The sequence below is a fragment of the Ranitomeya imitator genome, chromosome 1, assembly GCF_032444005.1.
Source record: "Ranitomeya imitator isolate aRanImi1 chromosome 1, aRanImi1.pri, whole genome shotgun sequence".
Taxonomy (NCBI): domain Eukaryota; kingdom Metazoa; phylum Chordata; class Amphibia; order Anura; family Dendrobatidae; genus Ranitomeya; species Ranitomeya imitator.
Window position 1 is genome coordinate 247,057,395 of NC_091282.1, and position 13,031 is coordinate 247,070,425.

Consider the following 13,031-nt stretch of genomic DNA (forward strand, 5'->3'; position numbering starts at 1 on the left):
AACACTCTTTCTGGGTGTCAGCTCCACACGTTTTATCTACCACATCACAAACAGTCATATTGTGGAACACATCAGGTGACATCATGTCCGTAAGTTGGCACCGTCCACCATTTTCCTTCGTCACGCCTAACTTAGGACTGTCAACTATAGGGGGTGCATTCTCTGCATTAATTTTCATACACATTAATTCCACAGACACTTTATCCACCAGTCCCACAGGGTTTCCAAATCTCACCCTATTACCAAAGTGTACAGTAAGTCCGGGACTACCCTTACATCGTGGCACGTAGACTTCTCTGTCATGTCCTTTAACGTCCCCCACCTGTGTCATTCACTCTTGTCCCTAACCCAGGTGACACAGTGCATTCAGAAGGGGTTCTCAGCAAAGTCGCTTTACTCCCTGAGTCTATCAGTCCCATCACACATTCTCCATCCAACAAAAAGGAGCACTGTCGTGATACATCATTAGCTGAGCAATTCACAGTATAGGCATGGACCTGCATAGCACAATTGCACCTGGGGCCCACCGGTATGCGCCACCCCTTTAACTTCAGGAGGCTCCGCCCCTATTTTGGAAACTGGCATTCCCCGGGTCTCCACACCTTTTTGGGCCACCATCATTGTTCGGGTAACCGCCCTCTTTCGGGATTCCATCCCCTTTAGGGTCACAACCCCTTTTTGGGCAACTACTACCTTTAGGGAAACCGCCCCTTTTTTGGACTCCGCCCCTTTTTTGGCAAGCATCCCTGTTTGGGTTTTCCGCACCATTTTTTGGGACACTACCCTTTCAAGGACACCACCTCTTCCCTGGTGTACACCTCGTGGACTCCCCACAGTACTATCCAGCACCAGTTCACACAGTACAGAAAAAAAAAAAAACATGTCTCTTTGGGTCGCACTGGCCCTTTAAGAATCTGCGCGGGAAAAAAAAAATTTCTTTTTTTTTTCTCAACACTTCACCAGCTCCTGCTGGCAATCACAAGCCGCTGCTGATGAACCTCTTGCTGCAACTGCAGCCGCACTCTCCACAATGCTCTGTATGGCTCCACCGCAGACTTCGTGGACCCGCCGATCCTCAGCAAGACACTTGTCACCTTCGTAACCCCGCCGAGTTACAGGCATTACAGCACAAACACACTTTCTTACTGATCCCGATCAGCATTACACACGGTTGTCAGACCGTCGACTCCTCTAGCACTGCACATGTGCTTCTCGGGGCGTTGCCCGCATTCTCCACCAATTCTAGCATAGCGCCTACTACGTGTCTTGGGGGACACTCGCTTGGCACGGGATTAACGCACTCAGGCACGGATTTCTATCAAAACACAGTCTCTTAGGTTTATTTCACATCCACATAAACAACATCTTCAGGAACTTGACAACAGCATGAACACCGTCTGTATATATTCAGCTTTATCACAGTATCTCACTGATCCCGATCAGCATGACACACGGTTTTCAGGCCGTTACACGTTGGCAACCTACACGGATTCCTGGACACCTCTTGGCCTCAGAGATGCCCCAGACACAATGTCTCTCTTTCACTTTGACCGCGGTGAGTACAACACGGATCTACATCCGTTACCTGTTGGTGCCGCACAGGTTCTAGGATACCTCTCTTCCTTAGAGGCATCCCACAGACATTTTCACTCTTCCTTTCATTCTGACCCCGGTCAGTACAACACGGATCTCCATCCGTTACCTGTCGTCGCTTTACAGCTGCACAGGTTCTCGGATACCTCTCTTCCTTAGAGGCATCCTTCCGACATTCTCACTCTGACCCCAGTCAGTGCAACACGGATCTCCATCCGTTCCACAGACTGGTCTGTGCGAGGTCCAGAGTCCCCAGCCATGTGCTCTTCAGGAAGATTACACTCCCTACACATGGGGCTCTCCAGGACCTTCCAGCACAGACCATTCAGGACCACACTCAGAGCCCATGTGACCAAACCTCAGTCACATTATATGGTTGTAACCTCTCCCATAGATGGGAGTGTGTGTGGCTAGTCTGACCCTCCCATCTCTCAGAACTAGCCTGCCAGCCTCCCTAGTTAAACAACACACTTCACTTGTAGGACTAGAGGTCCCAGAACATCTTTACTTGAGGCTGACAGTGCAGAGTGGCTTCCTCTGCGACACACACACCGGCCATTCACAACAATGCCGGACTTTGACTCATCACCACAGTTACATCTGCGATTGCCATCCATTCCTATGGCCTCAATACGCCTCAATGCGCACTCTGGGAAGCTCATACAGCGCCCCCTACCTATAACATAGGTCACTATACTACAGTATGTACAGTTAGGTCCATATATATTTGGACAGAGACAACATTTTTCTAATTTTGGTTATAGACATTACCACAATGAATTTTAAACAAAACAATTTAGATGCAGTTTAAGTTGAGACTTTTAGCTTTCATTTAAGGGTATCCACATTAAAATTGGATGAAGGGTTTAGGAGTTTCAGCTCCTTAACATGTGCCACCCTGTTTTTAAAGGGACCAAAAGTAATTAGACAATTGACTCCAAGGCTATTTCATGGACAGGTGTGGGCAATCCCTTCGTTATGTCATTCTCAATTAAGCAGATAAAAGGCCTGGAGTTGATTTGAGGTGTGGTGCTTGCATTTGGAAGGTTTTGCTGTGAAGTAAACATGAGGTCAAAGGAGCTCTCCATGCAGGTGAAACAAGCCATCCTTAAGCTGCGAAAACAGAAAAAACCCATCCGAGAAATTGCTACAATATTAGGAGTGGCAAAATCTACAATTTGGTACATCCTGAGAAAGAAAGAATGCACTGGTGAACTCATCAATGCAAAAAGACCTGGGTGCCCACAGAAGACAACAGTGGTGGATGATCGCAGAATAATCTCCATGGTGAAGAGAAATCCCTTCACAACAGCCAACCAAGTGATCAACACTCTCCAGGAGGTTGGCGTATCAATATCCAAATCTACCATAAAGAGAAGACTGCATGAAAGTAAATACAGAGGGTTCACTGCACGGTGCAAGCCACTCATAAGCATCGAGAATAAAAACGCTAGACTGGACTTTGCTAAAAAACATCTAAAAAAAGCCAGCACAGTTCTGGAAGAACATTCTTTGGACAGATGAAACCAAGATAAACCTGTACCAGAATGGTGGAAAGAGAAAAGTATGGCGAAGGCGTGGTACAGCTCATGATCCAAAGCATACCACATCATCTGTAAAACACGGCGGAGGCAGTGTGATGGCTTGGGCATGCATGGCTGCCAGTGGCACTGGGTCACTAGTGTTTATTGATGATGTGACACAGGACAGAAGTAGCTGAATTAATTCTGAGGTATTCAGAAACATACTGTGTGCTCAGATCCAGCCAAATGCAGCAAAACTGATTGGTCATCGTTTCATAATACAGATGGACAATGACCCAAAACATAAAGCCAAAGCAGCCCAGGAGTTTATTAAAGCAAATACCGTATATACTCGAGTATAAGCCGAGATTTTCAGCCCAAATTTTTGGGCTGAAAGTGCCCCCCTCGGCTTATACTCGAGTCACGGTAGCGGTGGGGTCGGCGGGTGAGGGGGTGAGGGCGCTGAGGTATACTTACCTAGTCCCAGCGATCCTCGCGCTGTCCCTGCCGTCCCACGGGCTTCGGCGCTGCAGTTTCTTCCTCTCTTCAGCGGTCACGTGGGACCGCTCATTACAGAAATGAATAAGCGGCTCCACCTCCCATAGGGGCGGAGCCGCTTATTCATTTCTCTAATCAGCGGTGCCGGTGACCGCTGATAGAGAAAGAAGCTGCGGCTTCGAAGACAGGAGGGGACAGCGCGAGGATCGCCAGGACTAGGTGAGTATAGCATATTCACCTGTCCTCGTTCCAGCCGCCGGGCGCCGATCCATCTTCCCGGCCGGCGCCTCCATCTTCCCGGCGTCTGCGCTCTGATTGTTCAGGCAGAGGGCGCGATGACGCATACAGTGTGCGCGGCGCCCTCTGCCTGAACAGTCAGAGCAGAGACGCCGGGAAGATGGAGGCGCCGGAACGAGACGCCGGGAGCTGCAATCAAGGGAGGTGAGTATGTGTTTTTTTTTTCTTTATTGCGGCAGCGGCGGCGGCAGAGATTAATGTGGAACATCTATGGGGCACAGTGAACGGTGCAGAGCACCGTATATGGCACAGCACAGCTATGGGGCACAGTGAACGGTGCAGAGCACCGTATATGGCACAGCACAGCTATGGGGCACAGTGAACGGTGCAGAGCACCGTATATGGCACAGCACAGCTATGGGGCACAGTGAACGGTGCAGAGCACCGTATATGGCACAGCACAGCTATGGGGCACAGTGAACGGTGCAGAGCACCGTATATGGCACAGCACAGCTATGGGGCACAGTGAACGGTGCAGAGCACCGTATATGGCACAGCACAGCTATGGGGCACAGTGAACGGTGCAGAGCACCGTATATGGCACAGCACAGCTATGTATGGGGCACAGTGAACGGTGCAGAGCACCGTATATGGCACAGCACAGCTATGGGGCACAGTGAACGGTGCAGAGCACCGTATATGGCACAGCACAGCTATGTATGGGGCACAGTGAACGGTGCAGAGCACCGTATATGGCACAGCACAGCTATGTATGGGGCACAGTGAACGGTGCAGAGCACCGTATATGGCACAGCTATGGGGCACAGTGAACGGTGCAGAGCACCGTATATGGCACAGCACAGCTATGGGGCACAGTGAACGGTGCAGAGCACCGTATATGGCACAGCTATGGGGCACAGTGAACGGTGCAGAGCACCGTATATGGCACAGCACAGCTATGGGGCACAGTGAACGGTGCAGAGCACCGTATATGGCACAGCTATGGGGCACAGTGAACGGTGCAGAGCACCGTATATGGCACATCTATGGGGCACAATGAACGGTGCAGAGCACCGTATATGGCACAGCTAGGGGGCACAATGAACGGTGCAGAGCACTATATGGTTCACACCTATGGGGAAATATGAACGGTGCAGAGCACTATATGGCACAGCTATGGGGAAATAATGATCTATTTTTATTTTTGAAATTCACCGGTAAATGCTGCATTTCCACCCTAGGCTTATACTCGAGTCAATAAGTTTTCCCAGTTTTTTGTGGCAAAATTAGGGGGGTCGGCTTATACTCGGGTCGGCTTATACTCGAGTATATACGGTAAGTGGAATATTATTGAATGGCCAAGTCAGTCATCTGATCTCAACCCAATTGAGCAGCATTTCACTTGTTAAAGACTAAACTTCAGACAGAAAGGCCCACAAACAAACAGCAACTGAAAACCACTGTAGTGTAGGCCTGGCAGAGCATCAAAAAGGAGGAAACACAGCGTCTGGTGATGTCCATGAGTTCAAGACTTCAGGCAGTCATTGCCAACAAAGGGTTTTCAACCAAGTACTAAAAATGAACATTTTATTTAAAATTATTGAATCTGTCCAATTACTTTTGGTCCCTTTAAAAACAGGGATGCCACATGTTAAGGAGCTGAAACTCCTAAACCCTTTATCCAATTTTAATGTGGATACCCTCAAATGAAAGCTGAAAGTCTGTACTTCAACTGCATCTGAATTGTTTTGTTTAAAATTCATTGGGGTAATGTCTATAACCAAATATATATGGACCTAACTGTATATAGCAGCCACATAGTATATAGCACAGGCCACATAGTATATAGCACAGGCCACGTAGTATATAGCAGACAAATACTACATGGCCTGTGCTATATACACTATGTGGCTGCTATATACATACATATTGTAGAATACCCGATGCGTTAATACAGGCCATGCAATATATAACAGTGGCCACGCAGTATATAACACAGCCCAAATAGTATATAACACAGCCCACGCAGTATATAGCAGCCACGCAGTATATAACACAGGCGACGTAGTATATAACACAGGCCATGCAGTACATAACACAGCCCACATAGTATCTAACACTGGCCACGTAGTATATAGCAGCCACGTGGTATATAACGCAGCCCACGCAGTATATAACACTGCCCTCATAGTATGTAACACTGGCCACGTAGAATGTAGCAGCCACGCGGTATATAACGCAGCCCACGCGGTATATAACACTGCCCACGCGGTATATAACACTGCCCACGCGGTATATGGCAGCCACGCGGTATATAACGCAGCCCACGCGGTATATAACGCAGCCCACGTGGTATATAACACTGGCCACGTAGTATATAGCAGCCATGCTGTATATAACACAGCCCACGCAGTATATAACACAGCCCACGCAGTATATAACACAGCTCACGCAGTATTTAGCAGTGTGGGCACATATCCGTGTTGAAAAAAGATAATTAAAATAAAAAATAGTTATATACTCACCCGCCGGGATCCACCGAAGCAGTCCCTATGCGCGCGGCTGCCGCCATCTTCCGTTCCCAGGATGCATTGCGAAATTACCCAGATGACTTAGTGGTCTAGCGAGACCGCTAAGTCTTCCAGGTAATTTCGCAAAGCATCTCTAAGAACGGAAGATGGTGGCAGCCGCGAGCGCATTGTCGGACTACGGAAGGTGAGCATAGCAGGTTTTTTGGTTTTTTTATTATTTTTAACATTACATCTTTTTACTATTGATGCTGCATAGGCAGCATCAATAGTAAAAAGTTGGGGACACACAGGGTTAATAGCAGCGTTAACGGAGTGCGGTACCCGCGGCCCGTTACCGCTGGCATAAACCCTGTGCGAGCGGTGAGTGGAGGGGAGTATGCGGGCGCCGGGCACTGACTGCAAGGGAGTAGGGAGGGACTAATCGGACTGTGCCCGTCGCTGATTGGTTGCGGCAGCCATGACAGGCAGCTGGCGAGACCAATCAGCGACGTGGGATTTCCGTTACGGAAGTTGCAGACAGACAGACAGACGGAAGTACCCCTTAGACAATTATATATATAGATTTTTATAAACTTTTTTTTTTTAACTTTGTTAGTCCTCTTAGGGGACTTGAACCTGCAATCATCTGATTGTTATTACAGCATATAGTATAAACATAGTATTGCAGTATATAGTGAAAATAATGGTGGTCTTCACAGAAGTACAGTCATGGCAGACACTGTGGTCTTTAGCAGACCCCCAGCTGCTGTAAAATCCCATTGGCATCCCACAAATGTGTCAGTGTAAATGAGATTGACAGAAATCTGATGAGGCTGGTGTTCTAAGGCCGGGGTCACACTTGTGAGTTCAATGCAAGAAACTAGCTCGAGTCTTGCACCTCAATACCCGGCACTGCCGCCAGCACTCGGGACCGGAGCGTGCGGCTACACGTATTTCTATGCAGCTGAATGCTCCGGTTCTGAGTGCTGGCGGCAGTGCCGGGTATTGATGCGCAAGTTTCTCGCACTGAACTCGCAAGTGGGACCCCGACCTAACTTTAAAAATCCCTGTTCGAATGGCTGTATAATCATTTTTGAACATTTTCTTGCCCAACATTAAAATAAGGATTTTCTGAATCTAGCGTTGCAATTTTCATATTAATTTAGGTTTAGGGACTCTAAGAAGGATTATACAGCCATTATGACAATGATTTTTCAAAGTAAGTACACTAGCCTCATCAGATCTAAGAATTCTATTTAACAATGTCTGCAGTTTGTACTTTGAAATAATAAACTTTGTCTAAAATTTATACAACATAGCATAAGTGTCAAAGAACTTACCCCAAGAACAACATGATTGCATACTCCTGTAGTGTTGTCATAGGAAGGTATATAGTCACTAACATTTCCACGAAAGACAGCACCATCTATTGATTTTAATATAATAGCCTGAAGACTCACATTAATCTGCAATACATCAGAAAAGACATTTGCCCCAATATATACGTTGCAATATGACGCTTGCTGAAATGTAAAGATATTTAAAGAACCACTCCGACATTTTTGATTTTATTTCACTATCAGTGGTATCACTAATGTAAGTTCCCTGCGTGTATAGCTTTTCCACTGCCATCTTCTGCTGTTCTCGGCACCGCTCTGGTCCTGCTGGATCGCTCCAGTGTTTGCTGGGCGGACCAGAAGTTGCTTCTCAATGTAAGGGCTCCTTTTCACTTGCGAGAAATACGTGCAAGTCTCGCATTTTAAAACCAAGCTCTGGCGCCGGCACTCCAGAGCGGAGCGTGTGGCTGCATAGTAACACATGGAGCTGCACGCTTCGCTCTGGAGTGGCGGCGCCAGAGCTTGGTTTTAAAATGCGAGACGCACACGTATTTCTTGCAAGTGAAAAAGGAGCCCTAAGTCGGAGACCCAGAACGAGACTCTCGGACTTACAGAGAGCTTGTGACCGTTACCTCTGACTTTCGGACATTCAGGAGCTGCAGTCACAAGATGGCGGAATGGGGAATGTGACCAGAGCAGCATTGAGATGAGCAGAAGACATTACTGACACCACTCCGGCTGTGAAATAACCCCCCCAAAAAAAAAAACCGCTGAAGTGGTGCTTTAAAAATTATGAATATGTAAGACTATTGTACAAACAGAAGTAATGTGCTTTGTGCATAAATACTATGCATTAATTACAATCTCTAAAAAAAAAAGCGTAAAGCTATGTGCGCACAATGTCATTTTCAGAAGGATTCTGCCTGAAAAAGTGCTCAGAAGACACTCAGAAGAATCAATATATACATTTTCATGTAGAAACGACTTGCAGGCCATATGTTCAGGCTTCTGAGCGTCTTTTAACCATTTCAGTTTTTAAAAAAAACGCCAAGCGGCTAATAGAGAGGACTTGACCACTCGTCAGGTGTTGTCTGCTCAGAAGATCTCCTAGACTTTACAATGCGAGTCAATGGGAAGGCTCAAAAGACGTCTGGAAGGCTCCAGAGTGTCATTTTGAGTGTTGTTGCAGAGTTTTCACTTGAGAACCCACTTGTTGTAAGTTTCTTCATTGTTGAATAGAGAGGGGGAAAAAATCCCGGAAAAATAAGTAAAAAAAATCCCCCAAAAATGAAGGAAAAAAATGCTCAAAAAATGACCACAAAATGATAAAAAAAAAAAAAAAAAGACACTTTAGGACAAAAAAAGGCCAACATGAAGTGACTTCCTCTGGGAAAACCTGGCAGGTTCACTCAAGTTTTAAAGATGCGTTATGCACACACCCCAAGTGATACAAGAAACTAACACGGACAAACAAAAAACATTCTTACCGTATTCTGGAGGTTGGGCACCTGTAAATAAAAAAATTAAAAAAAAGTAATGAGTAAGTAAAAGTAATGAGATTTAAAAAAAAAAAAAAAAAAAAAAACACAACTAAATTCACTCCAAACAAAACCACGGATAATAATTTCAACAACACGTAAACTATTATGTACGACTTTCATAGTGTACCAGTCCCTTCACACAGAAACTGAAGAATAGTGGGGTCTGCGGTGTTCACCCCCATACAAGTGACTGCTGTTTCTGGTGCACTTGGTATCAGTGGCATAACTAGAAGCTCATGGGCCCCAATGCAAAATCCCCATCCGAGACTCCAAATATGACAGGTCTTTGATAGTACTGTGATTTTCTGCTACAGGCCAAAAAGGGACCTGTTGGGTCTGACTCCAACAACCGAACCTACTATAGTTACCCCCTGCACATACCAGTCTAATATGCTCTAATATCTCATGTTCTATAACTTTTCACCATTCATTCTTTTTGGGCAGTCCCTTTTCATCCACATAATGCCAGCATTATAGATGCAAGAACTCCCTTTCCATCACTTTCCAGGAGGCTTTACCCCTGCCATTGTCCACGACTTGCCTGTGCTGTACAATTTCCAGCTTTTATTTTTCTCTCTTCCCTAAACCAATCATATAACAGACATAACTCCCACTGTCTACGGAACCCACTGATTCCATGGTCTCTTCTCCATGTATATTGTAAGGGCATTTACGCAGAACTATTATACATTTCTTGTGTACTGGGCTTTGTGATAAGTTGGATCTTTAGAAATAACGCGTGATGATAATCTTTAATTACTTACAGTCAAGACTTCGAAGTTTGTGTAAGTTCCAAGAGTCAGGACAGGGATGGAGCAATTCTCTATCTCTATATTCCGACTACATGTAAAATCCTGGCTCTCCAAAAATCCTATTGAAAAAAACAAGTTTATTAGTACAGTGTTCTAATGCCGACCACATCCACTTGGTGCACATGGTGAGTGGTCTTCATTTTCATTGCAGGTTATATGGCAGAACACATCCCAAAAATCTGAAATATTAATGAAACACTACAAAGGGTTTGTGAAAACATGAAAAAAAAAAAAAAAAAAGGAACAATAAAAAAAACAAAAACACAAACAAAGATAAATTAACCAGCTAAAAGCTTTCTTACCAACTGGGTTACTGTCTGTGCATTCACTTGTTCCTAGAGGAGCAGGGAGTTTTAGGTACGAGTCCGGAGTCAGGAGGGGGGAACCGTACTTTAAAAAAAAAAAAAAACAACAACAAAAATAAAATGCATACATGCAGTTTCGGACATTAACTTCATAGTGTGTGTGTTTATACATACACTCATGCATATATAGGGTTAAACGTGATACAATTAACTGTAACCCATCAATTATAGGGGACCTATGACCTAGACAAAGTGGTCACTGTATGATCTCATTCACACTGCTCTCCTGAGTGTTCTGTTCTTTATGTTTAATTCCACCGTATGGCTCCAGAGATAATTACCTTTTTATTTAGTGTTTTTTTGGGGGGTCTTTCCCAAAGGTTTATTGCTCCCGGGTTTCTTTGGGGGCATATCTTTTGGCCGCCCTGCATCGACATGCCTGATGCCCTCTGTCTTTTATCAGAAAATAGGACCTACTCCATGCCCTCTGATAGGATCAGCACCAACATTAGTGAAGGTCCATCCTTTCATGTCTACACCTCCTAGAAAATGCTCTCAGCAGAGAAATCAGACACTTCAATGACCATTTTGTGATATTGAAAAAGGTGCAGAGGGGAAAAGCAAGAGGAGAGTTCAAAAAGAGGACACCATGTTTGTTGGCTGTACGTTTTCCATGTATTGTCAAACCTTCCATTTTGACTGGAGGGGTGCTTTAAATGTTTCCAAAAGCAAACAGCCATACACTAGATGTGACAGAGATCAATGTGTATAGCAGAGCGATGCAAAAGGCTCCGGCAGGTTGTACAGGTGGACTGTTTTGAATGCTACAATTGGGTGGATTGTCTCCCTGCCATTGGGTCTTTTTAATAAACCTTAGTCTATTTGCTCAATAACAAAATAATTCTTCTAGCTATTAAAATAAGCAGCATGGATTATTTATCCTATAAGAATATATCCAAGATTAAAGATTTTCTTCATTTGATGTGGGAAAGATATAAAGGATTTTGGTAGAGCTTATCTTCTGCCTATCAGAAACTTACAAAATATCCCCGCGCTCCTCTTGCCATCCCATTCAAGTTCCTTTCCTGTTTAAGTTTCTAATCTAAATTACATAACCAGGTTGTCTATGTTACATCATCTAAGGAACCAATTCTATGATACAATACTACTACATAGAATGCTTGTCAAGCGGGGATTCCGTGTCTGGACACAAGCACAGCACCTATCAGCGTTAATAAGTCCAGTCTGTGTGCCTAAACCTATCTGCGCAAATACCAGACGCAGACCATGCTGTGCCTTATATGACACTACAGTCATTCACTTTTTCATCATAGTACGTAACTGATGAAGGTCCAGATATAGGACCGAAACGTTTTTTTGGCTACTACCATTAAAATCTCACGAGCATTAAGTTGAGTGCCAGGTTATTTCTTTTAGTTCAATACTGTACAGTCCTTGCCAAAAGTGTTGGCACCTTTGAAATTGTTCCAGAAAATGAAGTATTTCTCTCAGAAAATTACTGCAGACACACAATGCAAAGACTAAGTCAACTCCTCCCCTTTTTACCTGATTTCAGGTATGATTTTCATATGGCCCACACCTCTTCCTTGCCACAGGTGAGTTTGAACAAGCTTCCTATGCTTTAAACAAAGTTGTTTACCCTCAATTTTGAGAAATTATGTACTATTGCCTTTTTTTCTGTTCCAATACACACAAAAGGAAATAAACATATGTAATTGCAATAATTTTCTCGGACAAATACTTAATTTTCTGGAATAAAGTTTAGGTGGTTAATCACCAGGCATCGGTTCTATAACTCTGTAAAGCAGCCACGTGGTCATCTCGGTAAACCTTTGCTAAGCTTTACAGGGTCCACACTTTCGCTTTGGCAGACACAAGTCTAAGCAGGAAGATGCTACAGGCAGCGATTGCTCAAGCTGCAGATTGAGCTACAGTGGAAAAAATGTTTAAGATAAACAGAAAAATTAATTTTTTTTCCCCTCCCAGGAACAGCTTTAGAACATCCCTAATTAGGCGACCGAGAAATAAAGACTGTTTTTTACTCACCGTAAAATCCCCTTCTCGTCGCCTCAATTGGGGGTCACAGCACCCACCCTTAAATACTCGCCCGGCAGGGTAATCATGTTGTTCTTTGTTTGGGGTGTAACTGAATGAAGATGTGGCAACGGCAATCAACAGAAGTAAAGGGTGTGCGAGTAGTCCGCTGTAACTTTATTTTACTAAATGAGTCAGGACATGATTTTTCTCGCTTCCTAATATATAGGTATTACAAGGTTCTCCTTCTTTATGAAGTGCTGCTCACTTGTAAGTAAAACCAGCCACACAAACTGAACAGCTCATGTTTTCAAAATGGCAGCCGATGCAGAGACGTGTAACCACATCTGACCGACAAAACACCTTGTATGGGAGAAATAGGGATTTTTGTGTACACACCGTAAAATCCTTTTCTCCGAGCCACTCATTGGGGGACACAGGACCATGGGTGTTATGCTGCTGTCACTAGGAGGCTGACACTAAGTTGAGACAAAAAGAGTTAGCTCCTCCCCTGCAGTATACACCCTCATGCTGGCTTCCAGAACCCCAGTTCAGTGCAAAAGCAGTAGGAGATTAATAACAATATATTACATAACATTAGAGTATAACATGTCAGAGAA

The 13,031-nt window shown here is 44.7% G+C and overlaps 1 protein-coding gene across 2 annotated transcripts in view; it reads right to left on the reverse strand.

Moving 5' to 3' along the window:
• Nucleotides 1-13,031, reverse strand: part of TCTN1 (tectonic family member 1) — a 98,644-nt gene that overhangs the window by 48,725 nt on the left and 36,888 nt on the right. For both annotated transcript variants that reach the window (XM_069755130.1, XM_069755123.1), the window contains exons 5-8: nt 10,354-10,441; nt 10,004-10,110; nt 9,186-9,206; nt 7,702-7,827 (exon numbers count right to left, since the gene is read on the reverse strand). In XM_069755130.1, the coding sequence (XP_069611231.1) occupies nt 7,702-7,827; nt 9,186-9,206; nt 10,004-10,110; nt 10,354-10,441 (342 nt within the window). The remainder of the gene's footprint in view (nt 1-7,701; nt 7,828-9,185; nt 9,207-10,003; nt 10,111-10,353; nt 10,442-13,031) is intronic.